The sequence below is a fragment of the Vulpes vulpes genome, chromosome 7, assembly GCF_048418805.1.
Source record: "Vulpes vulpes isolate BD-2025 chromosome 7, VulVul3, whole genome shotgun sequence".
Taxonomy (NCBI): Eukaryota; Metazoa; Chordata; class Mammalia; order Carnivora; family Canidae; genus Vulpes; species Vulpes vulpes.
Window position 1 is genome coordinate 30,051,343 of NC_132786.1, and position 27,809 is coordinate 30,079,151.

A 27,809-nucleotide genomic window follows, 5' to 3' on the forward strand; every position below is an offset into this window, starting at 1 on the left:
TTGAAAGTTTACATTTGAGGGAAGGAAGCTTTGGATATATGAGACAAGAGCATATTAGGTAGACAAAGATGGCAGATAACAGATGATAGGTAGGGATCTAACTGTTACACTTTATTGCTCTCCTGGAATGATAAATTTTCAATGGCATTTTGGAAAAATGAATGTTAAAGATAAACAATGATAAATTAAAATTTTAATCATGCTTGTCTTCGTCTCTGCTAAGGTACAAGATTTTCATTTGAGCCATCTTGCAATTCATATCATTATATATGAGGCATTGTTTAGGTGGGGATTTATTAGCCTGAGGATTTACCTGAGGATTATTATTTCATTGTAGGGGTTCCAGTGGTATAAAATTTTTTAGCAACTGTAGCATGCATGACTATAGATATTTTGCTTCAAAATTTGAGACTAAATGTCTTCAGAACTTTCCAAATTTGCAACCGTTATATCAAAATCAATCAGTATGTGGTAATGGGATTTTGGAATCTAATGAAGAATGTGACTGTGGCAGCCAAGAGGTAAGCAATAAAGATTGGAATTTGAGCACAATTTCTTGTGTTTCTAATAAGTGGTTGTCATGGTATATATGGAATAATATATGCAACTATGTCTTCAATATAGAACTTAGATATGAAAATGTATGTAAATTAGGGTATATGAATCACTTTTCCATCCCTCTTCAACTGAGAAGACAAATGAGTCATGAAACTTGGTTTGCATACACTGTTCTCAAGTATGCCAGCAAAGAGGTTTTGCATATATAGGCTAAGTGGATGACTTTTTGTCCATGACTTACTTCCTAATTCATGTGACTTCAATCTGTTTTCTGTACAAACTTCTGATTTTGGTCCAAATTTTCCCATCTCTGGTTGTAAGAATGGTAAAACTTTATAATAGATTTTTCTTAATTCTCAAGCAAATTCTCAAGCATTCTCAAGCATTCTTGCATTTCCAAGTTTCAGAATGATCAATTTTTTTTGCTCACTTCTAAATATAGATATCCAATCTACCACAGTCCCATCAATCAAATATTCTCTGCACACTATTCTCAACAGATAAGACTACATATTTAATCTATTATAATATCATTATTGTGCAATACTTTGCAATTTCCTTCTGTTTAAATAAAATTTAATGATTAGTCCCCCATCAGTTACATGAATTTCTTATCCAACTACAAAAAGAGCTGACCACTATTTGTTTACATAACATTAATCCCTACAAGTTACCTTAATCCCCCACTATTCACAAAGCTTTATATATATTTATATATTTTTAAGTTTTCCATTTATCATTTATCTCAGGCTTTCTTTCTTCTTTTTTCTTTTTTCTTTCTTTCTTTCTTTCTTTCTTTCTTTCTTTCTTTCTTTCTTTCTTTTCTTTCTTCTGCTTTCTTTCTTCTTTTTTTCATGGATCTCTTTCATTTTTTTTAATTTATTTTTTATTGGTGTTCAATTTAACAACATACAGAATAACCCCCAGTGCCCATCACCCATTCACTTCAACCCCCCCACCCTCCTCCCCTTCCACCACCCCTAGTTCGTTTCCCAGAGTTAGGAGTCTTTATGTTCTGTCTCCCTTTCTGATATTTCCCACAAATTTCTTCTCCCTTCCCTTATATTCCCTTTCACTATTATTTATATTCCCCAAATGAATGAGACATATAATGTTTGTCCTTCTCCGATTGACCTACTTCACTCAGCATAATGCCCTCCAGTTCCATCCACGTCGAAGCAAATGGTGGGTATTTGTCATTTCTAATGGCTGAGTAATATTCCATTGTATACATAAACCACATCTTCTTTATCCATTCATCTTTCGATGGACAACGAGGCTCCTTCCACAGTTTGGCTATTGTGGACATTGCTGCTAGAAACATCGGGGTGCAGGTGTCCCGGCGTTTGATTGCATCTGTATCTTTGGGGTAAATCCCCAACAGTGCAATTGCTGGGTCGTAGGGCAGGTCTATTTTTAACTCTTTGAGGAACCTCCACACAGTTTTCCAGAGTGGCTGCACCAGTTCACATTCCCACCAACAGTGTAAGAGGGTTCCCTTTTCTCCGCATCCTCTCCAACATTTGTGGTTTCCTGCCTTGTTAATTTTCCCCATTCTCACTGGTGTGAGGTGGTATCTCATTGTGGTTTTGATTTGTATTTCCCTGATGGCAAGTGATGCAGAGCATTTTTTCATGTGCGTGTTGGCCATGTTTATGCCTTCCTCTGTGAGATTTCTCTTCATGTCTTTTGCCCATTTCATGATTGGATTGTTTGTTTCTTTGGTGTTGAGTTTAATAAGTTCTTTATAGATTTTGGAAACTAACCCTTTATCTGATATGTCATTTGCAAATATCTCCTCCCGTTCTGTAGGTTGTCTTTGAGTTTTGTTGACTGTATCCTTTGCTGTGCAAAAGCTTCTTATCTTGATAAAGTCCCAATAGTTCATTTTTGCTTTTGTTTCTTTTGCCTTCGTGGATGTATCTTGCAAGAAGTTACTGTGGCCGAGTTCAAAAAGGGTGTTGCCTGTGTTCTCCTCTAGGATTTTGATGGAATCTTGTCTCACATTTAGATCTTTCATCCATTTTGAGTTTATCTTTGTGTATGGTGAAAGAGAGTGGCCTAGTTTCATTCTTCTGTATGTGGATGTCCAATTTTCCCAGCACCATTTATTGAAGAGACTGTTTTTCTTCCAATGGATAGTCTTTCCTCCTTTATCGAGTATTAGTTGACCATAAAGTTGAGGGTCCACTTCTGGGTTCTGTATTCTGTTCCATTGATATATGTGTCTGTTTTTGTGCCAGTACCACACTGTCTTGATGACCACAGCTTTGTAGTACGACCTGAAATATGGCATTGTGATGCCCCCAGATATGGTTTTCTTTTTAAAAATTCCCCTGACTATTCGGGGTCTTTTCTGATTCCACACAAAACTCTTCAGAGTGTAGGGATAGAGGGAACATTCCTCAACATCTTAAAAGCCATCTACGAAAAGCCCACAGCAAACATCATTCTCAATGGGGAAGCACTGGGAGCCTTTCCCCTAGGATCAGGAACAAGACAGGGATGTCCACTCTCAGCACTGTTATTCAACATAGTACTGGAAGTCCTAGCCTCAGCAATCAGACAACAAAAAGACATTAAAGGCATTCAAATTGGCAAAGAAGAAGTCAAACTCTCCCTCTTCACCAATGACATGATACTCTACATAGAAAACCCAAAAGCCTCCACCCCAAGATTGCTAGAACTCCTACAGCAGTTTGGTAGCATTGCAGGATACAAAATCAATGCCCACAAATCAATGGCATTTCTATACACTAACAATGAGACTGAAGAAAGAGAAATTAAGGAGTCAATCCCATTTACAATTGCACCCAAAAGCATAAGATACCTAGGAATAAATCTAACCAAAGAGGTAAAGGATCTATACCCTAAAAACTATAGAACACTTTTGAAAGAACTTGAGGAAGACACAAAGAGATGGAAAAATATCCCATGCTCAGGGATTGGCAGAATTAATATTGTGAAAATGTCAATGTTAACCAGGGCAATATACACGTTTAATGCAATCCCTATCAAAATACCATGGATTTTCTTCAGAGAGTTAGAACAAATTTTCTTTCTTTCTTTCTTTCTTTCTTTCTTTCTTTCTTTCTTTCTTTCTTTCTTCTTTCTTTCTTTCTTTCTTTCTTTCTTTTTCTTTCTTCTTTCTTTTTCTCTTTTGTTTTTTGTTTTGTTTTGTTTTTTATTTGTTTGGGTTATTTGGTTTTTTTTTTTGTTTTGTTTTGTTTTGTTTTTGTTAGAGGGGTAGGAAGGGGCAGAAGGGGAGAGAAAATCTCAAGAAGGTTCCACACTGGGCCCAAAGTGCAGCTCAGTCTCACAACTCTGAGATTGTGACCTTAGCTGAAATCAAGAGTCAGACATTTAACTAACTGAGCTATCCAGGCACCCAGTTATCTCGGATTTTTTTTAATGTCATTTTAGTTTTCTAATCAGCAGGACTATGCTCATTTTGTATTCACATCCCCCTAAATACTCCTAAATATGATGCCAATTGCCTTCCCAAAAGTCTGTTTTTAATGAAGGATAGAATAAAGCAATGTAATTTGGAGCTAGATCTGCACATTTTGAGCTTCTGTAACTACAGGCTCTAAGCAGAATATGCCAGCAGATTCTGTCCTATCAGTCTCTTCTCAGCATTGATTGTTCCTAGAAAGAGTACTTGCTTTAAATATCTGAGACTTTTTGTTGGAGTGCTTCCTCTGGTCTTAGTAGCATGCTCAGCCTTTAGCAAGGTGGGCTATAAGCACATGGGGCTAATGATCAGCCCTCATAATTATGAAGGGTAGTTGGTGAATAAATGCCCCATATTTCTTACCCTTTATAAGTAAATTCTCTTAGATATTTGATTCTAATGCTCTACATTAGAATTCTGCAAATTGGCCAGTGGGCCAAATACAGCTGCCACCTAATTTTGTAAATGGAATTTTATTGGAATACAGTCATGCCCATATGCATATTGTCTATGGCTGTTTCTGTGCTATAATGGCAGAGCTGAACACTTGCAACAGAAGCCATATGGTGCACTATTTTAGCAAAGTTGCAAATATTTGCTATTTTGTCCTTTACAGAAAATATTTTTATGTCTCCTATTTTATATCATTTCCTAGAGGTATCTGTGGGATTTAGCTTTAGCTTAAAAGAGCAGTAACCAACTCACAAACCTACATGTACTGGCTTACTTCCCTTCTCTAACATCTGTACTTTCATGCCAGAGTTTGAGTCATAGTTAGAATGGACCTTCAAAGATGTCCTCACTGTAATTCTTGGACTTATGGATATGTTATATTAGTGAAGTACTTTGCAAAAATAACTAAGATTATGGACTTTAAGATGGGGACATTATCCTGGAGTATCTTTTAGATCCAATCTATAACTTTCTTTTAAAGACAAGGGTTGATGGCTGGAAGTGCCATCACAGAGTTGGGCATCCTAGTGTCACTAGGAATCACCGAATAATAGCATAGGCCAAGTGGTAGTGCTTAACAATAATAGCCAAAATGGATAAAATTAGCATAAACGGAAGAGAGGCATAGATGGTACCTACTGGTTTTGACCTGCATGCATTTATACTGATAGTTAAGAAAGATCTAGATAGTCAATTACCATATTTCTTGACGTATATAACTAAAAATTAAGAAATGGTGAGCAGAGGACTAATGCCAATTGCCACAAATCTCTTGCTAATTTCTTAATACATTTTTAGACCCATGCCAGTCTCAGAGCTTGAGCTCATTGTTCAGATAGAGGATGAAAACCTACAATGCTCTAGTAAGGACAGAAAGTAGCAATTTCCTCAATCATTTCCCTCTTCAACAGAATGATCAATAGTCTTTTACTGAAGTAACTGTACACTGGAGAATGGAGAATATGCAGACCACTGTAGGATGATTCAATACAGAATCTTTGCTCATCATACTCACATGAGAAGACCTAAAACATCATCATGAGTAGAGTGAGGATATAGAGAATCCAGATAATACCTGGAGTGCTTAAAAAAGGCCATTTCACAGTAGGTTCAATGGACCCAATGTTTGCACAGATTCTTCATCCAATCATTCTACAACCAAATAGAAATTATTTGAATAAATAGAGAAATGCTTTTATTGACACTAACAAAAATTCAACAGTAACAGTAATTAAAATGGGACATCAATATAGATCTTATGTAATATGACATTAAAATGGTAAGATGATATCATGAATAATATTGTACTACTAAATTTAACAACCAAGATTAAATGGATTAATTCCTTGAAAAAATAATTTGCAAAAACTAACATGCGTAGACATTTAAAAAGTGAATAGCATTATTAAGAAAAAATATACTAAAAAAATCCTGTCTATATTTTCAGAACTTCTCATCAAGGAAAAGTCCATGCCACATAGTTCTGGTGGTGATTTATTATTATTATTATTATTAATAAAAGCACAGCACAGAGAATATAATCAATGATACTGTAATAGCATCGTATAGTGGCAGATGGTAGCTACACTTGTGGAGAGTATAGCATAAAGTACAGAGAGATTGAATCACTATGTTGTACACTTGGAAACTAATGTGTATCAGCTATACTCAAGAAAAAGAAATTTTGCTGATGATGTTATACATTTTCTAAATTATAAAAAATTTGATATAAAAATGTGATGTTTTAACTCATTCTTTTTCATCTAGAAATAAAAACTAAGTCTATTCATCCACTTTAATAATTTGGGAAAATTGCCATCACTAGCAAATTAGATGCACAAATGTACACAACAAACACACACACATACTGTGATTAAAATGGAGTGATACTGGCAAAAAAAAAAAAAAAGAAAAAACAACCCAAAAACCCAAAAACAAATAAAAACAAAAAAACCAGAAAATTAAAGTGAATATAGTCCATCCCTTAATTGTTCCTTGATTTCCAGTAGACTAGCCTCTCGTACATACAGGGTACTCAACAAATACTTGTTGATTCAATAAATGCATGGATAGTGTAATTATCTTTATAATTTATCATCCATATTAACGGCTAAGGATTAGTATATTTAGAATATTCATTAGTCATAATAGTACTTGGAGAGTTTATTTGAAAGGTTTTTTCTTATATTTTATTTATTTATTCATGAGAGACACAGAGAGAGAGAGAGGCAAAGACACAGGCAGAGGGAGAAGCAGGCTCCATGCAGGGAGCCTGATGTGAGACTCAATCCCAGGACTAAGAGATCATGCCTTGAGCCAAAGGCAGACACTCAACCACTGAGCCACCCAGGCATCCCAAAAGTTTTTCTTAGAGCTAAGGAAGAATACAAAGAACTTTTTATAAAGAGTTGATTTGGGGGAAATCTTGCCTTAAAAAGCAGACATACTTTGAGGTTGTTTAATTCTATTCACTGTTGAATTGGGCTATTGGCATAAGAAATGAAAACTGATATCTACATTTCTGTATCTATCTCTGTATCAACACTCATGTGTTTATAAAGAGATTTAACTAAATACGTTAAATTTATATAGATATATAACATTTATTTTCAGTATGGAAATAATGTTATAAGTATTTACCTATAAATTCAGTGCATTCATTATGAGAAAGGAAGATGCAGCCCCTGATGTGCAGGATCTGGCCTAGTAGTATCAGCTGGTCCTTGGTGTCGCTAGAAGCTGGCCTGACATGAATGGGTTGTGGGGTACTCCTGTTGAATATACATAATTTCATAAAAGTTCAACATCTTTGATCATGATGGATGAAAAAAAGCAAAGCCACTCTCTGTGTCTGAATACAAGTAAACTTGGAAATTGTAATAGTTACAGAAATGCCCAAACACCCTCCTATCCTTGCTAATATGAATAATTCCTGCTCTTTTTTCCAGTTTCAGCTTTAACATTGGTATAGTCCTTCCTCTTCTAGATAAGCCTTACTAAAATACCCAATCAGAGATGTATCCTTTCGTTTCTGATATCATCTAATCTGACAAAGTTCAGATTCCTTATACACCCCAAATTACCTAACACAGCCCAAATTCTGTAATTTTAACCTATCAGTCAGGAGTATCACAGTTTCCCATGGTGGTGTTTTCCTTTGCTGATGCTAGTAATAAATCCAACTTATTGAATTACAGTTGAACTATGGTGGTCTTTGGAAGAATGGCATGGATATCTATATCTTTGTAAATATCACTCATTTTACACAAATGGAATTCTGTTTTATGCACCCACCTACATATGTGGAGGAGTGTACATTTGTTCTTGTATACACAAATATAATGCCAAGTAGTAAATGTTTGACCAAATATCCCACAAAATATAGAGGGACACATTTCAGTAAAAAATAAATCAAATATTTAAAATAGCAATAAAATATCATAATAAAGTATTGATAATATTCTTTGCATAATGGACGTCTTAGTAAAAAGACATAAAACCCCACAGTCATAAAAAACAACAATACAAATTTCACAAAATGACAGGCACCATTAACAAAACAGACTGCAAAGAAATGTTATAAACACATAGAAGGGAGAAAGGATAACTGGATATTATGTAAAAGGTTTTCCCACTATTTAGTGGGGAAAAGAGGAGAATCAAAATGCTCAAAGCAGTCAAAAGAAATGATTATTTTAATTCATAATGTTGCACAAAATAAAAACTATGATCACATTCACTAGTAATCAGAGAAATTATAACAAAAAAATAAGACACCATGTCCCCATAAGCTCATTGTAAGTTAAACTGATTTGGTCATAACTAGTATTGATAAACATGGTTGGAAAAACATCTTTGTTATGTCGATGGAAGAATACACACACACACACACACATACACACTCAAATAATGATATTGCATTTACCCTTGGAGAATCTGGGAAGTATGGCAACCACTTCAACTTTTACTCTATATTTTCTATATTATTTCTGGGGTGGGAATATTTATAAATACATATCTATTCACATAAAAACATGGAAAAGCAGAAACAAATGGAAAATTAAAAATTAAGAAGAATCTTACCTTTATGTCATAGGACAAGATCTTTGAAACTAGTTTTTGAGTAAATAGAAAATGTTTGATTTTTTAAGTGTTAAGGATATAAAAAATTAAAGACATAAAACAATTTATTTACATGGAAATAATATTTAGTGTATTATTTAAACTATTACCTACTTTGAATAACAGTTGAATGTCATTTACCTTTTAAAAATACATATATATATTAACATATCCTTTTTTGTTAATTTCATTATAGTAAAATATGGCACATGAGTATTAAATGTTCTTTTGTTGTAATTATTGCCTAACTCTAACTTTATTCACAAAATGAAACCTGAGTAAACAAATCATTAAAAGACAATTGGGGAGCAGCCCCATGTGGCTCAGCGATTTAGCAATGCCTTCCGCCCAGAGTGTGATCCTGGAGACCAGGGATTGAGTCTCATGTTGGTCTCTCTGCGTGGAGCCTGTTTCTCTCTCTGCCTCTGTCTCTGCCTCTCTCTCTCTCTGTGTCTCTCATGAATAAATAAATGGAATCTTAAAAAAAAAAAAAAGAAAAAGAAAAGACAATTGGGGAAGGTTTTCTCTTGGAAACTCACACTTTTTTTCTTCAGAAATATATTTCCATGTTGGTAATTTATGAATTAATTGCCAATGACTTTAAGTAATAAATGTTACTAATCAATTGCTATTTTAGATGTTATTTAATTCTTATGATTATATATTCTTTTGGGGATTGAAGAAATAATAAAATAAAACTTCATTGAATACATTGTATAATTAAATAGTTGAAATCAAAAGTGTCTTAAATAGAAGCTAAGACTACTAAATAAGAGCTGTTAAGTAGTTGAACTACAATAATATTATGAAATTTTAGGAATGTCAATTTAAGAAATGCTGTGATTTTAAGACATGTAAACTGAAAGGCTCAGCAAAATGTGGTTCTGGACCATGCTGCACATCAAACTGTGAGGTAAGTTTCCAACATTTATATAAAGGAAATTAAACTGTGATCATAGAAGTCTATATTAACTAAATTAATATGGGGTTGATAAAGAGACTATAGAAGTAATTCAGAGTAACAAAATGGAGATTCCATAAACAACCACAAGTAAAAAGGAAAACTACTATGAAGTAAAGTTTATAATCTCTTAAATTATCAGGTAAAGAAAGAATAAACATATATATTACGATATCAAGATATTACCAATTCTTAAGGAAATTGTGAAGTCAAATAAATGGTAATGACCATTGAAAAATTGTAAGACAAATGGACAAATTGCCTAGCAGACAAAATGTGTAGCATACAGAGTATGCAAAAAAACTCTCACTCATTATAAGTAAAAGGCAAATCACACGCACAGGCAAAAGGAATGTTCAGGCAGTTTACAACAATGAGAGTAGAACTGTTCAATAATGTATGCTTCATCTGCAGTAATTAAGGTAAATACAAATAAAAGTAATACAGTATCATAAAGTAGTCATCCAAATGGTAATCTTAAAAACAACAATGTCAGATAGTAGCCAAAGAAAGGAATAAGGATCATTTTTTTGGAGAGTGTTTGTGAAATTTTGAATTACTACAATCCCTTTGGTGAACCATATTTGAATATCTCTGGACAGAGTATAAATGGCCAGTTTCCTTTTTATGTACATACTCTAGAAATATGCACATGTATGGAAAGGTCAAAAAAGAATATTAATTACAGAACTGCTCTAGAAATATGCACATATATGGAAAGCTCAAAAAAGAATATTAATTACAGAACTGCTTGCAGTAGCAAATCATAAATAATATTTGTTAGTACTGGATTGGTTACATTTCAGTAAAATATGTTATACAAGAATTAATAACTGTAGGCTAAATATGGGTGCACTAATATATTATCTTTTAGGAATATGTTTGGATGGGAAATCAGGTTCAATAATGCAAATGTTTTATAATTCCAATTCTAATACATGTAATATTCTAATACACATAATACATGTAAATATTCCATATGTTCTTTGTGCCCAATTTTTCAATTAAGGTTTAAGTTAGTATACTATAATTTTATTATGATAAAACTATTTTAATGAATACTTTTGAGTATTATAACAAACATTCAGTCTTTTAACTTGGACCACAATCAAAGGATAGGTGATTTTATCACCACTCCCAAAAATTCACCCTGTGCCCCCTTGTATTCAATTCATACCCACACCCACAAACCCTGGTAACTACAGATCTGTCTTCTGCATCTGTAATTTTCCTTTTGCAGGAATATAAATTGTATCATGTATAAACATTATAATTAGGTTAGCATAATCAATTTGAGATTCATGTTCTGGTTCTTGTTAGTACCTCATTCCTTTTTTGTTTGTTTTGTTTAGTTTGTGTTTTCAAAATAGGTATTCATTATTAAAAATTATATAAGCTGGCTTTTTATTACAAATTATGAAAATTCTTAAACAATTTGTCTCAACCCTCCAAAAATGTATTCTCTCTATATACAGTGTTCAGTGGCGGTACATTTTGATGGTATAGTAACTAACTCAGAAACATTCCATATAACTTGGTTAGAATGTACAAAGATAAGGCAGAAGGCAGGATCCTACAGTAATTAAAAAAAAAAAATCAAGTTTAAGTGTTACTGAAGTTATATAGACAGTGAGGATTACAGAATAAATAGCAACTTCTTCCTACCATGTCGCCAAAGGCAAGGGAAAGAAACAAAAGTAAAATGCACTATTGGGACTTCATCAGGATAAAAAGCTTCTGCACAGGAAAGGAAATAACAAAGCTAAAAAGCACCCTGCAGAATGGGAGAAGATATTTGCAAATGACATATCTGATAAGGATAGTATCCAAAATCTGTAACAAACTTATCAAACTCAACACCCCCCAAAAATTATCCAGTTTAACTCAGTTTAGTATTAACAAGAATTCTCTCAGGGAATGATAATTATTTTGAGTTTACAAATGAAGCAACTGCAAATGAGAGAGATCTGTATCTCACCCACACAATAAACTAGTGAAAATCTGAGCAAGAAATTGAAACCAGGTAGTTTGGCTCCTGGTCACTTCAAGGACAAAAAAGGAGAGGCATTGGTCCTCCAATTTTGAGGAACAAGTATGAGTTACCTGTTTAGGCTCCCTCCAAATGCATGTTGAGTCAGAAAGAATGCAGAACATAGAATGCAGAACACAGAATGGTTGTAAACCTTCTGTCAGAAGGGATCCTATTACATCTGAGACAGTTATTTTCCTTTGGGCTTCATAATGAATACCTGACATTTCCTTGATAACTCACAACCTTGGGAATTCTGTGATTCCCCCAAATATCAATAATTAGGCATAGTTTATTTGATAAATCTGTTCATTCAGTAAGTAAGAATAAATCTGTTCATTTGCAAGAACATGAAATTCTTTTTCTTTTTCTTCCTAGATATCAGTGGCAGGCACTCCGTGTAGAAAGATTATTGATCAAGAATGTGATTTTACAGAATATTGCAATGGAACATCTAGTAATTGTGTTCCTGACACTTATGCATCAAATGGCATGTTGTGCAGGTTGGGAACTGCGTATTGTTATAATGGACGATGCCAAACTACTGATAACCAGTGTGCCCAGATATTTGGAGAAGGTATTGCTTTTTCTTATATATTTCTTTTACCTCTATATGATAAAATATATATCACACAACTCTCAAAATAGAAGCAACTGAATCACAAGCTCAATAAAGATTAAATTTGAATTAGAGAAGAAGTTTTTGTAGAAGTGTTTACAATTCTCCAGGATAATACTGTATATTCCTCTTCTCATGGGTTGATTTTTGCTTTTTGTACTTGGCAACCTGGGCAAAAATCCATGTTTACTTCTCATAATTTACATAGAGATTGGAAGGCAAGTCAATAGATTGTAGAATTTTACTTAAATTTCTTTCACTTTACATCTTCATTATCTAATTTTAATGGCATAAAACAGAGTGAATTTTTTTGGTAATCAGAGTGAATTTTATTCAAGTATGATCATATTTCTTTACTGAGGAACTGCTAGGATAACAGTAGTCATAGGCCACTGATAAAAATTCATTCCTTTTTTTTTAAAAAAGATTGTATTTATTTATTCATGAGAGATACATGGAGAGAGGCCAGAGATATATGCAGAGGGAGAAGCAGGTTCCCTGTTGGGGGGTGGGGGAGTGGTGGTGATGTGGGACTCCATCCCAGAACCCTGGGATCACAACCTGAGCCAAAGGCAGAGATGCTCAACCACTGAGCCACTCGGCTGCCCCCCCCCTTCTTTCTTATATTTTCTTATATTTCCTTTTTTTTCCGAGTAATTCAAATAAGAATTGTGCATATAAGCTTGTTAGGCAGTAACTACTCATAGTACCCCAATATAATTTCTTATAGGGATTAAATTGAATTTGAATGGATAAAAATTACTCATTGAAATGTATTCAGATCAATCATTTAGTAATTGAGCAAAAGCAGTATAAGCAGCACTTTTCAGTTATTTGCCCAGCAGTAATAAGGTCTATAATTTGTACCAAATGACATGATATGCAATTTATATTGTCTTCCTAATTATTTGAAACTTGTCTTTAGTAAGAAGTTTCAAATTAAGTGACTTAACCAATATTTAACCAGTGCTGCAGAGCTATAATCCCCTAAACCACACGTCAGTGGTGTTTTCTCTAGGTTGTATTTTCATGATTCCACTTTTTATTTGGTTTCTTTGTTTTTATTTTTCTTTTTCAATTATTACTTGCATTTAAAAATATTATTTGTCAGTGTCACAGTAACTTTAGATCAAGGTTTAATACATCATTTTAAAATTAAATTAAATAATACTCCCTATAAAATCCATTAAGGCCTGTCCAGAACATACTCTTCTTTATCAATAAATAAATCCTTTATCCAGAATTGAGCTACTTGTCATTTGACAATCTTTTTGAGCTCTAATTAAAGCAAGGATTCTTAGGTAAGACTTAATTAACTGTTAATGCATATGTAATTCCTCTTCTCATATATGCCCTAGTATCCCACAAAACTTACCCATCTGGGTCAAAAATTTGATCTCTTGATGTAGTTCATTCATTCATCCTTCCTTTCTTCATTCATTTGGCTACTATCTGGAGGAGGCACTTTTTTTTCTTGTTCATATGCTAACAAAAGCTATACAGCAAAATGCTGTACTTAAGGCAAAGCATGTACACAGAGCTGAATAGTATTCAACAAGATGAAAATTGTCATGTGGCTATTGTACTCATGGAGCTTATGTTCAGGAAACAAATACAGTAAACACATAAAGACAAAAGAAATATGAATCCTTTAATTGTGCTAAGTGCAGTTAAAGGAAAGAAAATAGAATGCTGGGGGAAAATGAGGTGAAATAGACAAGAGAAATACTGCGTGCTGTCATCATATCATCTCCAGCTGTCAGCTCACTCCAGAATTTGTCTCAACACAGGCACCAAAACACACCCATCCCAGGACAGCACAAATGCAATAATTAATTGAGATGGGGTATAAAGTCCTGATCATTATGGTCTAATCCAGCCACAAATCAGGCACAATTTGTACTCTAGCAGACTATTTATATTTCACAGCTACCCATAGGGTCTTTATTGGGCCTACATTTCTGTTTGACTTCTTTGCTCCACCCTACATTCTCCCCCCTCACTTCCAGATGTTCTAATCACTAATAAATAGCTTTCACATTATACCTCATCTAGATTCTGACTTCTAGAAGCCCTAACCATTAACAGTTGATATTGAGAGTGGTGTGAAAAAATAGCCCATAAGATCACCTTCAAAACTAAGTTACTTACTGAAAGCTGTGAATGAGCATGCCATCACTGGTAAAAGTTGATAATACCCTCACTGAGTGAACTGGGATAGTACAAGATAATCCATTTGCTAGTACAATTGAAATGTACGGGGGAAATGATAACTATAAGGACAGGGGTATTAGATGGATATTACCAAACAACAATTGAAAACTACGTAAAGATAACAAAAAGGTGTTCATTTGAGGGGCACCTGGGTGGCTCAGTGGCTTGAGCCTTTGGCTCAAGTCATGATCCCAGCATCCTGGGATACCGGCATCAGGCTCACTGCAGGGAGCCTGCTTCTCCCTCTGCCTATGTCTCTGCCTCTCTCTGTGTGACTCTCATGAATAAATAAATAAGATATTTTTTAAAAAGTGTTCATTTCAAATTAAATTGTATGCTGAATAGGCACCACTGTTAACTTATAAAGGGATTTTCATCTCCTAAAATAGGATATTAGAAAAAGTTAAAAAATTATCAAGTTGGAGGAAACTCAGAGGAGGTTAAATTCTCAATCAAGTCTGTTTTACTGTGATCAAGGTTCTGGTTGGAAAAAGAATGAGAACAACAACTGTTATGGGAATAGTTGAAAATATGTTACCCCCGATTTTAGCCTCTATACTTCTCTGAAACTACTGAATTTATAAAATGGCACAGCTCTGATCCATGACCTGACATCACCTGCAAAGTAAAACCAAACTTTATGTGTTTTACATCTCATTGAACTAAAAAAAGTAAAACACTTAGTAGTTCTTTTTGGGTTCTGGAGGCAGTATATTCCACATGGGGAAGTACTGCTTCATTTATTAGATGACATTAAATGTTGCTAACGTTAAGTGAAGTGAAAAGTAGAAAAGGGCTCTGCAATATGCCCAAGTTGCAATGCAAGCAGTTCTGCATTCTGAATTATGAAACACAGGAATCCCAATAATATCAGAAGTTTAGGTTGTGAGAAAAAAAATGCTATGTAGGGTTTATACTAAACCTTTTTGGGAGAATGACAGGGCTGTTATCTGGGGTTCTGGAGCAAGACTGTGCAACCTACATTGGAGAACTATACCACTTTGACAGAACAACTCTGGTCACATTAGTGACCCCTGTAGAGATGAAGAATCTGATTTTCAGACACCAAATAAACATGTGTTTAGAACTGTACAGTATAAGCTCAGTTATGTCAGATCCACCAAGTTAAATGGTCATATAAATGGAAGGCTTTCTTTCACCTGGATTCAAACACAAGCAAAAAGACAGGGCAGAAGAAAAATCCATGAGCAGGATATCCAGAACAGTATCCCCTTCTCCACTTTGCATCTCCCTCAGCGTGCACCCATAGATACATAGGATTTCACCATGACCAAGTTACACAAGAAGAAAAAGCCTAGGCTTGTTTTATAGATACGTTGCTTCAGTCACTGGTTATTAGTGAGGGGAATAAATCCAGTAGCCATACTGCAACCTCATTTTGGAGGATGCCTTGAAAGATAATGACCATCTGGTCATCTGTGTTTTGCGGAAGGAGAAATGGCCAGAGGTAGATTAAAGATATACTCATGAATGATGACAAAGGGCCTAGTTTGTTGATGGGGAGCCTAGATGTGGAAAAACTGGAAGATTAAAGGCAAGGGTTCTGAGATAGAGAAATGTGGGTAAACACATGGAAATGAAAAATAATGTGAATCTTTGTATTAATCCACCAAACACCCACCAACAAGCATCCACCATGGAAAAGACTTAGAAAAATTAAATGAGAATAATAATTTGGCTAGTTTACATCAGCCAGCATCCATCATTATCCACCCCAATGCCTGTAGAATGGACACATTTCTAGGCTTTCTCTGTTTTTTATTTTATTTTATTAACTTTTTATTACTGTCCCTGAAATAACTAATTTTATCTTGGGTTTAGTTTATCTTTTCCTTGAGTACCTTTACCTTCTGGTCAAATGCAGCCAAGATTAACCAAGACAGATTCTGTTTCCCTACTTGTTTGCCTAAGACACTAAGTTTATTAAGGCTATTATCTCCCTTTCAGTCACTGTGAAGAGTTTTTCCAAGTGTTTCATTTTCATGTAACATGAATTACTCTTCTTTATCCAATGATAACAGTTTTCTTCTCATCTACTACTGGCTTCACTGACAATGCCAAATTTTTTAGACATATTTTACAGGAAAAGTCCACTTTTAGGTACCCTGCAATGTTTAATGAATTGAAAACAACCCTAAAATATCTGAGATTTACATATCCAATACAATTATTCTACTACTCCATATTGCTTTGACTATGATCCACAGACTGACAGATGAAACTCTACTTAAAACATTGCTTATCCCCCATCAGAAAATAAAGAGAATATAACATTCCTTTTACTCACAAGTCATACAAGATTTTCTGCCCATAATAAGTGTAACTTACTCATTTCAGTAAGAGGATCAAATTACAAAGTCAAGCCTAATATTCATTGGATGAGGCAGTATGCATTCCCACAGGGAGGGGCAGCAAATTTTATTTTTTAAGATTTTATTTATTTATTCATGAGAGACACAGAGAGAGAGAGAGAGAGACAGAGAGAGAGAGAGAGAGGCAGAGACACAGGCAGAGGGAGAAGCAGGCTCCATGCAGGGAGCCTGATGTGGGACTTGATCCTGGGTCTCCAGGATCATGCCCTGGGCAGAAGGCAACACTAAACCGCTGAGCCTCCCGGGATGGGGAGGGGCAGCAAATTATTTTTAACAGCAATTTAATTTTACTGCAATAGATACAAGTCTTTTCTGTTTTCTGTCAGATCATTCTTTCTTTCTACTTGCATTGACAGTATACACTCAGAAAAAAAAAACGACGTTTTTCATGATATTTTGTTTATACAATAAGAGTTTCATTGTTGTTTTTTTATGAACAAAAATTTTATTTGAATTAAAAATAGTAATTTAACAGACATCTTTGCATTTTTAGGTGCTCAAGGTGCTCCATTTGCCTGTTTCAAAGAAATCAATTCTCTGCATAATAAATTTGGAAACTGTGGTTTTAAAAATTCACAGCCATTACCTTGTGGCCAGAAGTATGTATATAGAAAATAATTGTTTTATTGAGTCATAAAAAGTGTAGATTGCTTGCCAAGAGATACTAAAGAGTAATGGACAGTAAATTGTATATCAGGAGAATATCTTCAATTAACATTATATATAGTTCTTCAATATAATTCAATTTCCTTTTTCCCTGATATGTTCTAATAATGAGACTAGTCAAAAAAAAAAAAAAAAAAAAAAAAGCTGATGCTTATTACCAAAGGTAGGCAGTGGGCAAAAACTGCCAAAAATTATTAAGTTGATAAATGATTGAAGAAACCCCCCCCTCCCCACACACACACACCCCGTGAGTGGGACCAGGCCTAACCCTGAGGCAGCCCATCCAGGTGCCTCCCATAAATTCAAGCAACAAAAACATTCTGTTTTTCCGAGATAGGAAAACTACCCCCCCTCGCCCTGACTGGAAAAGTCCCTGAACATGGTCATGTTGACCTTCAAAGAAATCAATCATGTCACAATGCTATGCTACTCCCGCGGTCTTTTTGCCTTTAAAAAAATTCCTGTAATTGCTAATCAGGGCGCTCTGCCACCTCTGAGGCGGAGAGCCCGTTTGCGCAAACGTTCAATAAACCATCTTGCTTGTTGCGTCTGCCTGTCTGGGGTCTGAGTCTCTGGGGCGTCCACTGGGACACGTTGGCACCCGTGAGCAAGGGTCCAACATGATAATGATCCTAAAACTATTGCTTTGATTTTTAAGACATGAAATTATTGAGAGGAATAAAGTTTCCTTTTTGTTTCTGTTGTTTGTTTCCAAAATACTAATATGTAAAACATAGAAGTACCTATTGATGATTAAAATGGAAGTACTGGAATATTTTTAAGGGATTTATGAAATCCAATAAAGGAGAGCTTAATCCATAACAAATACTTCCTCAATTTCATGGGACTATTGAAAATGAAAGAATAATGATAATAATAATAATAACAACTGATAGGAGATTTACCAAGATGGCAACATAGGAGACTGGAATTTTACTCCTACCACATACACACTGAATGTTCATGTACACATGGAGCAATTGCTTCAAAAGAAATCTAGAAAATACCTGAAACTCTAACACATTGAGCAAATGAGCAAATACTCAACATTGAAACAAGTAGATACACACTCTCTCTATAAACCCCACCACTGGCACAGCACCATTCAGTTGGAAGGGAAATCCCAACTTCCAGTTTCTTTCTGGAGAGCAAAGGATTTGGACCCTAAATTTAGTTTTCCAACATTTAAGACACTTCCCTGAGAGACAGGATCACAAAACATTTAATTCTGAAAGCCAACAGGGCTTGTGTCCACTATGGCAAACAAAGGAATGATTGTTAACAGGAATTTAAGCACATACCACAGATATCCCCCAGGGATCACTAGAGATGAAGCTGGCAAAATCTCCTATCTCCTGCCCAGTCTTTTCCCTGAAAGGGATCTAGCTGCCTACTTAGAAAGCTACCACCTACGGACCAGGCTTCCAATTTAGCACACATCTAAGGACTAGCTATGATCCTTCCCAGACTCAGGAAACTGATGGATGCCTCCTTTGCCAATTCCTTATAGCCCACTCTAAGTCACTCATATCTCCCTGCAAGAAATGTGTACAAAAGTCTGTTCTCCAACTATGGCACTACACCCAAGAGACAAGTCCCCAAATCATCTGGCTCTGATAGCCAAAAGGAGCTTCTAGTCACAAGTCCCACAAGGCTGTAGCAAACAAAGGAGTTCTCAATCGGCTCTCCCCCAGGGCTCAGCACAGAGGAAGAAGGCAAAATTGCCTATTTCAAAGTCTAACCGGAAATGGATCCATTTGCAAACTGTAAAAGATGTGGACTGAGGATCAGGTTTCTAATTTAGAATACATCATGGGCTTTGATCCTGCCCAGGAACTAGAGAAGCTGGCAGCCTTCTCTCCCAGTGTCCCCGCTAGCCAGTGGCAAGTCTCCAGTATCTCTGGAAGGAGTTTATAAAGCCTGTCTTCCACCACAGATTTTTATATCCTCTGCCCAAAGATCAGGTTCCCAAACCACCTAGTTCTGATAGCAAATAGGACTTCTGTTCAAAGTCTCACAGGACTGTAGCAAAGAAACAGTGCCTAAAAGACAATGGAGTTTCCTCCCTTCTATCCAACCCTGCAGCTATTCAGCTAGGCCCAACACAGAGAAAAAAACCAAAAATATCCATCTCCTATTTTTCCCCGAGAAGTCCTTAACTACATACTTTTCTAGCTGCTGCCTTGGACGCTGCTTCCAGTCAGACTACATCTTGGGGCTCAGTGAAGTCTTCCCTTTTATAGCAGTGATGAGTCTTGGCATATCTTAACTATTGGGAGCCACTAAGAGTAAATAACTTGTCTTGGACAATCAAAAAAGATTAAAAAGTAAACTGGAACTAAGACTCAGCTGAACTAATTAATGAGGTTTATCTTGTAAATGAAACCACTCTCTTAAGATGGGGAGAGGTGGCTGTTTTATGTAATGCACAGAAACCAACACAGAATTTAAGAAAATATGAGGAAACATACAAGTATTTTCCCCAAAAAAATAATAATCTCCAGAAACCGATTTAATGAATGAAATGGAGATAAGTGATATACTTGATAGAGAGATAAAAATAACAGTCATAAAGATGTGTACTGTGATCAAAAGAGCAATGCATGAGCAAATTGAGAATTTTAACCAAGATATAGAAAATATAAGAAAGTACCAAACAAATCACAAAGCAAAAGAACACAACTAAATTAAAAAAGTGGAAGAGTCAATAAATTAGGAGATGGCAATGAAATTTACTTAACTAGAGGAAAGAAAGGAAAGAAAAAAAGAAAAAAAGAAAGAAAGAGAAAAGAAAGAGATTAAAGGTGGTTATTTAAGACAAAATTAAGGAAATTAGGAAAAGAAAACATATGAAAGAATAAAATCCACAGGAAATAGCAAATAGTTAAAATCACAATACCCTATAGTGGTAAAAGAAGGAGGTAAATCACTCACAACTCTAGTATAAAGATTAGAAGACAAAAGAATTTGAAATGACATAGTTACTAATTTATAAATAATGTAAAAAAATACACATGGTGACCTAAAAAACATAAATATGCAGGAGGAGTATAAAAATGTAATTTTTGTATGTGTTCAGAGTTTTTAACAGCTAAAATTGATTGTTATAAATATACACTGTTTTACATAAGTCTCATGGTAAACACAAAGCAAAAACTTAAAGTAGATGCACAAAAGATAAAAAATGAACTGTATGGAATCAAAGCATAAAGCTATAGAAAATCAAATCACAGACAAAGACAGCAAGAGAGGAGCAAAGAAACAAAGACATTATAAACCAACCAGAAAACAATTTACAAAATTGCAATAGTAAGTCCGTATCTATCAGAAAATACTTTAAATAATAAATATACTGTATTCTCCAATCAAAATATAGAGTGACTGAGTGGATAATAAAACAAGACCTAATAGGGGTGGCTGGGTAGCTCAGTTGGTTAAGCATCTGCCTTCAGCTTAGGTCATGATCCCAGGGTCCTAGGATAGAACCTACAGTGGGGTTCCCTACTCAGCAGGGAGTGTGCTTTTCCCTCTACCCCTACCCCTGTTGCACTCTCTCTCTCTCTCAAATAAATAAAATCTTTAAAAAATAACAAGACCCAGCAATATGTTGCCTACAAGAGACTCACTTCAGTTTTACAATGCATAAAGTGAAAGTGAACATTGGAAAAAGGTAATTTTTGCGAAATGCAAATAAAAACAAAACAAAAACAAGAGAAAAAAGCACAGATAGCTAAACTTGTATCAGACAAAAATACTTTAAGCCAAAAACTGTAACAAGAGACAAGTCATTATATAATGATAAAGGGATCAATTCACCAAGACAATGTAACATTAGTAAATATTTATGTACCAAATTTAGAAGCACCAAAGTATATAAAGCAAATATCAAGAGATTGAAGGGAGATACATACAATACGATAATGGTAGGGAACTTCAATACCCCATTTTAACAATGGATAGATAATCCAGACAGAAAATCAGTATGTAAACATCAATCTTAAACTAAATATTGAACCTGATGGACTTAACAGATATCTATAGAACATTCCATCCAGCAGGAGAGGAGTACATTCTTATTAAGTACATACCCACTTTCTGCAGGAAAGCATATGTTAAGCCCCAACAACAACAAAAAAAAGTCAATAAATTTAGGAAAATGAAAACAATATCAAACATCTATTCTAAACACAAATGTATGAAACTAGAAATCAATTACAAGAAGAAAATTGGAAAATTAAAATTTGTGGAGAATAGGCAGCATGCTATGGAACAACCAGGGGGTCAAGAAATAAGAAGAGAAGTTGAAAAATACTTTGAAAAAATGAAAATGGATACACAACATACTAGAGTGTTTGATGTAGCAAAGCAGTTATAAAAAGGAAGTTTTTTGTGATAAATGTCTACATTAAATAGAGAAATATCTGACATAAGAACCTAATCTACACCTCAAATGCTAGAAAAAGTAGAATAACCTATACATAACTTGAGTAGAAGAAAGAAAATAGCATAGAATGGAAAGAAATGAGACTAAAAAGTCAATAGAAAATATTGAAAGTTGATGTTTTGAAAATGTAATAAAACTGACAAACCACTAGCTAGACCTACTAAGAAAAAAGAAGTATGACTCAAATAGCTAAAATCAGAAATGAAGGATAAGACATTATAACTGACATCACAGGAACAAAAAGGAGAATAACTATAGATAGGTATATGCCCCCAAATTGGGCAAGGTAGAAGAAATGGATAAGCAACCTAGACATGTACAATCTACCAGCTGAATCGTGAACAAATAAAAAACCTTAACAGACTAAAAAGAGATTGAATCATTAATCAAAAATCTCAAAAACAAAATTCTAGACTCCAATGGCTCCATTGGTGAGTTCTCCTGAGCATTGAAAGAATACCAATCCTTCTCAAAATCTTGTAAAAATCAGAAGAGGGGGAAAAAAAACACTTCTGAAGTCATTTTACAAAGCTAATATTGCTCTAATAACAAAGCTGGGCAAGGATATTTTAAAAAGATAAATAATAGGCCAATATCCCTGATGAACATAGATGAAAAAAATCCCCAACAAAATAATAGAAAACTAATTAAAAAGTAAATTAAAAGGGTGGTGCCTTGGTGGCTCAGTTGGTTGAGCACCCATTTCTTGATTTCATCCCAGGTAATGATCTCAAGGTTGTGAGTCTTACATTGGGCTCCACACTGAGCATGGAGCCTGCTCAAGATTCTCTCTGTTCTTCTCCCTCTGCCCCTCCCCTCTTGCTCTTTTTCTCTCCTAGAATAAAAATTATAAAATAAAATAAAATAAAATAAAATACTATATTAAAAGGATCATACATCATGACCAAGTAACATTTATCCCAGTGATGCAGGGATGGTTCACCCTCCACAAATCAATCACTGTGATACATCACATTAACAAAATAAAGTACAAAAATCATATGATTATCTCAATAGGTGCAGAAAATGGATTTGACAAAATTCAATATCCTTTTACTATATAAACATATTTGTGTAGAAAGATTGTACCTCAACATATTAAAGGTTATATATGACAAGCCCACATCTAAGATCATACTTATTGGTGACAGCTCAAAATTTCTTCTCTGAGACCAAGAACAAGACAAGGATGAATTCTCTCGTTAACTTCTATTCAAAATAATACTACAAGTATTATTAGGCAGGAAGAAATAAAAGGTATCCAAATAAGAAAAAAAGAAGTAAAATTGTCTGTTGTAGATGATACAATCTTACATGTGGGACACACTTACATACGGGAAACCACAAAAATGTTAGAGCTAATAAATTCAGTAAAATTTTAGAATACGATTTCTATATACAAAAATTAGTTGCATTTCTATACACTAATGAATTATTGGAAAGAGAAGTTAATAATCCCATTTATAATAACATCACAAAGAATAAAATACTTCGAAATGAATTTATCCAAAGAAGTGATTTTATATATATACATATTTATATATATAGTTTATATACATATATATACTAAAAATTATTAAAAATTGGTGAAATAAATTGAATAATACAATAAATGTAAAGATATTCTCTGCTGATAGATTGGAAGTATGAATATTACTAAAATATCTGTACTACCCAAAGCTATCTACAGATTCAATGCAATACCTATCAAAATTTCAATGTCATTTTTTACAGAAATAGAAAAAGTTCTAAAATTATGTGAAACCACAAAAGACTTCCAAGAGCCAGAGCAGTATTGAAAAAGAATGACAAAGTATCACACTTTCTGATTTCAAACTATATCAAAAATCTATAGCAATAAAAAAAACTATAGTCATCAAAAGAGTATGATATTGGCATAAAAACCAACACATATTAATGGAACAGGGTAGACAGCCTAAAATAAATGCATGTATATCCAATTGATTAATTTTTTTTTTTAAAAAGATTTTATTTATTTATTCATGAGAGAAACAGAGAAAGAGAGAGGCAGAGAGACAGGCAGAGGGAGAAGCAGGTCCACGTAGGGAGCCCGACATGGGACTTGATCCCAGGTCTCCAGGATCCTGCCCTGGGCTGAAGGCGGCACTAAACCACTGAGCCACCTGGGCTGCCCCAATTGATTAATTTTCAACAAAAGGACCAAGATTATACAATAGGGAAATTATAGTCTGTTCAATAAATCACATTGGGAAAATGGGATTGATACAGGGGAAAAAAATAAAACCTGACCTCTATCTCACATCATACACAAAAATCAAGTAAAGTAGAAAAAAGACTTGAATGTAAGATATATAACTGTAAAACTCCTAGAGGAAAAAACACTTGATAACTTCTTTGAGGGGTCTTGGCAATGATTTTTTACTATCACTGAAAGCAAAGGCAGCAAAAGAAGATTACACAAGTAGGAGCACAACACTAAAAAGCTTCACCTTAGCAAATGAAATCATCCACAAAATGAAAATGCAAACTATGAAATGGAAAACATCTTTGCAAACCAAGTATCTGATAAAATAAGAAATCTTCCAACTCAATAGAAAGAAGAACTATTTTAATGGACAAAGGACACAAAATAGACCTTTTTCCAAGAATAGATATGTGCATGGCCAAGTACATGAGAATGTATTCAGCATCACTAATCATCAAGGAAATGCATATCAAAACTGTAACAAGATATCAAATCACATCTGTTTGGATGGCTATTATAAAAAGGCAACCAATAGCAAATGCTTGCAAAGATGTGGAGAAAAGGGAGCCCTCATACGGTGTTCATGGGGATATAAGCTGGTACAGCCACAAAGAAAAATAGTTTGGAGTTTCCTCAGAAAATTGAAAATAGAACCACCATATGATCTAACAACGTTACTTCTAACTATATAGCCAAAAGAAATAAAATCAGTATCTTGAAGAGATTTAATTACAGCATTATTCACAATAGCCAAGGTATGGAAAAAATCTATATGTTCAACAATAGATAAATGGATCAGAAAAGTGCTTGTTATGTATACAATGAAACATTGTTCAACTTTAAAAAGAAGGAAATATTGTCATTTGTGACAACATGCATGAACCTGGCCAGCTGTATGCTAAGTGAAATGAGCCAAACAAGGAAAGACAAATACTAAATAGTATCATTTATATGTGGAATTAAAAAAAAATTAAATTCCTATAAAGAGAGTAGAAAAATAGTTGACAGTGAGAAATAGAGATTGGTTAGTAGGAGGGTACCAGTTTTCAGTTTTAAGATGAATAACGTCCAAGAATCTAATATATAATATGGTGACTATAGTTGATAACATTCAATTGTATAATTGAAATTTGCTAAAACAGTAGAACTTATACGTTCTCATATACTCACAGAGAAGGATAAATAAATAAAGTGATAAATGTGTTAGGTCAGTGGGGGAAATCCTTTCACAGTATATACATATATCAAATCATCAGTTTGTACATTTTAAATGTCTTACAAGTTTATTTGTCTATTATACCTCAGTAAAGTTGGAAAAGCATAGTAAAACAAATACATTCTGGAGATCTACTACATGATATAGTTACTACAGTAAAAAATATTGTATTGTACACTTAAAATTTGGTAAATGGTAGTAGTTATATTAAGTGTTCTTTACACTAAATATTTTTAAATAATATATTAATAAAATTACCATTACTACTACTACTACTACTACTACTACTACTACTACTACTACTTCTACTACTACTACTACTATAATTATTATACAAAAGCAGAAGGAAATTTTGGGAAGTGGTGCATATGTTTATGTCCTTGATGGTGCTGATAGACTCATGAGTGTGTGTTTATTTATACCCAAATATTGTTTACATTAAATATGTATAGTGTTGTAGTTATTAATTATAACTTAAGGTGGCTTAAAAATAGTTATAAATACAAATTCAAGAACTAAGGGAATGGAAAGAGAATATAAAACATTCAGATAGGGTCAAGCGATCCACAGAGAAGCAGGATTTTCCTTAACCTCCAAATACATAGTCAGGAAAAATTATAAAATCCTTTGGTAAGAACTACATTCAGCATGCTTATATATATAAAAAAAGGCTTTGTTCCTTTATGAATATTACAAACAGCTGCATAAAGTGTCTAGTTGGGTAGGTCTAAGATAGTATCTACCACTTTGCAACCACATGAGTTTATTATCAATTAAGTATGACATGTAGAGGATGCAGAATTTCCCACATGCCTCTATGCAAGAAGACTGATAGATTGAAAGAGCATGTCTGAAATCACAAAATGAATAGTGATGAGGGGAGATCTGATAAGGAGACCTTTATAGTCCAAAAGACAAGATTTAATTAATCATACCTTGTTAGCTATAAGAGAAGACTTTTGAAGAAATGATAATGGCATGCTTGACAAGCACATATCAATAGTCAAGAATAGTTTCTAGGGCAGCCCCAGTGGCTCAGCGGTTTAGCGCCGCCTACAGCTCAGGGCGTGATCCTGGAGACCTAGGATCGAGTCCCACGTCAGGCTCCCTGCATGGAGCCTGCTTCTCCCTCTGCCTGTGTCTCTGTCTCTCTCTCTCTTCTCTGTGTATTCTCATGAATAAATAAATAAGATCTTTTTTTTAAAAAAAAGTAGTTCTTTCCATTGAAAATGAAAAATTATAGATTTGAGTAAATCCAAGAGCAGGAAGTGATATAGATTACTTGCCAAGATATAGTCTAGGAATATTATAAGTCTTAAAGAAGCCAGTATTCTATCCCATGATAGACTATAAATGGCTAAATAAACTGTTTATGGGATAATGTTTGGTATGCTTGTGGCATAAAGGAGATTTCAAGGTTCCTTAATTCTCGGAAGAGAAGTGCAGAACTACTGGAAGTATCAGCATGTTGGAAAAATCTTGAGATCAATATTAAGAGTGTGTATACTACAGAAGTGTACTGACTAAAGTTCAAGTTCATTAACAGAAGGGGCTCAAAAGGTAGAGTTAATAAATGCAATCAACTATTCTCAGGAAATGTTGAGCAACAAATCACCAGACTGGCCAAGCTACAGCAAAGTGGAAGCAGGTGATGAATTTTCCCATGGAGTGTGGTAAAATATGATGAGTGCTCTAGGCCAACTGTAGGCTAGACAAAAAGTTTATTTCTGAAATATGAAGTTATGACTGCAAATTTGAGTTCAGTGTACAGTATTCAATTCGATTACAGTGCTAATCCACTGGATTGTATTCAGTTGTCATACATCATAGGATAATGCTACCTTGGCTTTTTTTTTCTGCCAAAAGTTATATCAAACATTTATGTAATATAATATTTACTTGGAAATCAGAATCATTAAAAGACAAAGTAATAGGAATTTTGTTTTTAATTTCAGGGATGTTCTCTGTGGAAAATTAGCTTGTGTTTGGCCACATAAGAATACTTATAAAAATGATGTTCGATCTGCAGTTTATTCTAATATTCAAGGGCATGTGTGCATATCTATGACTACTGGATTATCGGTGAGATCAGATGGAAGAGATTATGCCTATGTAGCTGATGGCACTGTTTGTGGTGCACAAATGGTAACAAAAATTTTATATTTAGCTGTGTTAAATTATGTAATAATCAAATACTATTTTCCATGATGACTATCACAATTATACTGAACGGATTTGAACCTGGTGGTGACCATTATTTCCCATACAATATTGAAAAGATAATTAAACTAGGCCTCATTTATGCAATAACTTTGCTTTTTGGGTGTTATAACCTGTCATTAATCCTGGTATGAGAAGATGTGTATGTGTTTCAAGTACAACATTCCACTAAATGAAGGTGATATTTTTATCCAATTTTTGAACGCTAACAAATTTTAATCATAGAATTCTGA

At 34.3% G+C, this 27,809-nt stretch overlaps 1 protein-coding gene across 1 annotated transcript in view; it reads left to right on the top strand.

Annotated features, from left to right (window-relative positions):
• Window positions 1-27,809, top strand: part of ADAM18 (ADAM metallopeptidase domain 18) — a 142,205-nt gene that overhangs the window by 68,278 nt on the left and 46,118 nt on the right. Inside the window, exons 12-16 of the mRNA XM_072762689.1 lie at window positions 338-521; window positions 9,405-9,500; window positions 11,956-12,154; window positions 17,297-17,402; window positions 27,312-27,501. Of these exons, the coding sequence (XP_072618790.1) occupies window positions 338-521; window positions 9,405-9,500; window positions 11,956-12,154; window positions 17,297-17,402; window positions 27,312-27,501 (775 nt within the window). The remainder of the gene's footprint in view (window positions 1-337; window positions 522-9,404; window positions 9,501-11,955; window positions 12,155-17,296; window positions 17,403-27,311; window positions 27,502-27,809) is intronic.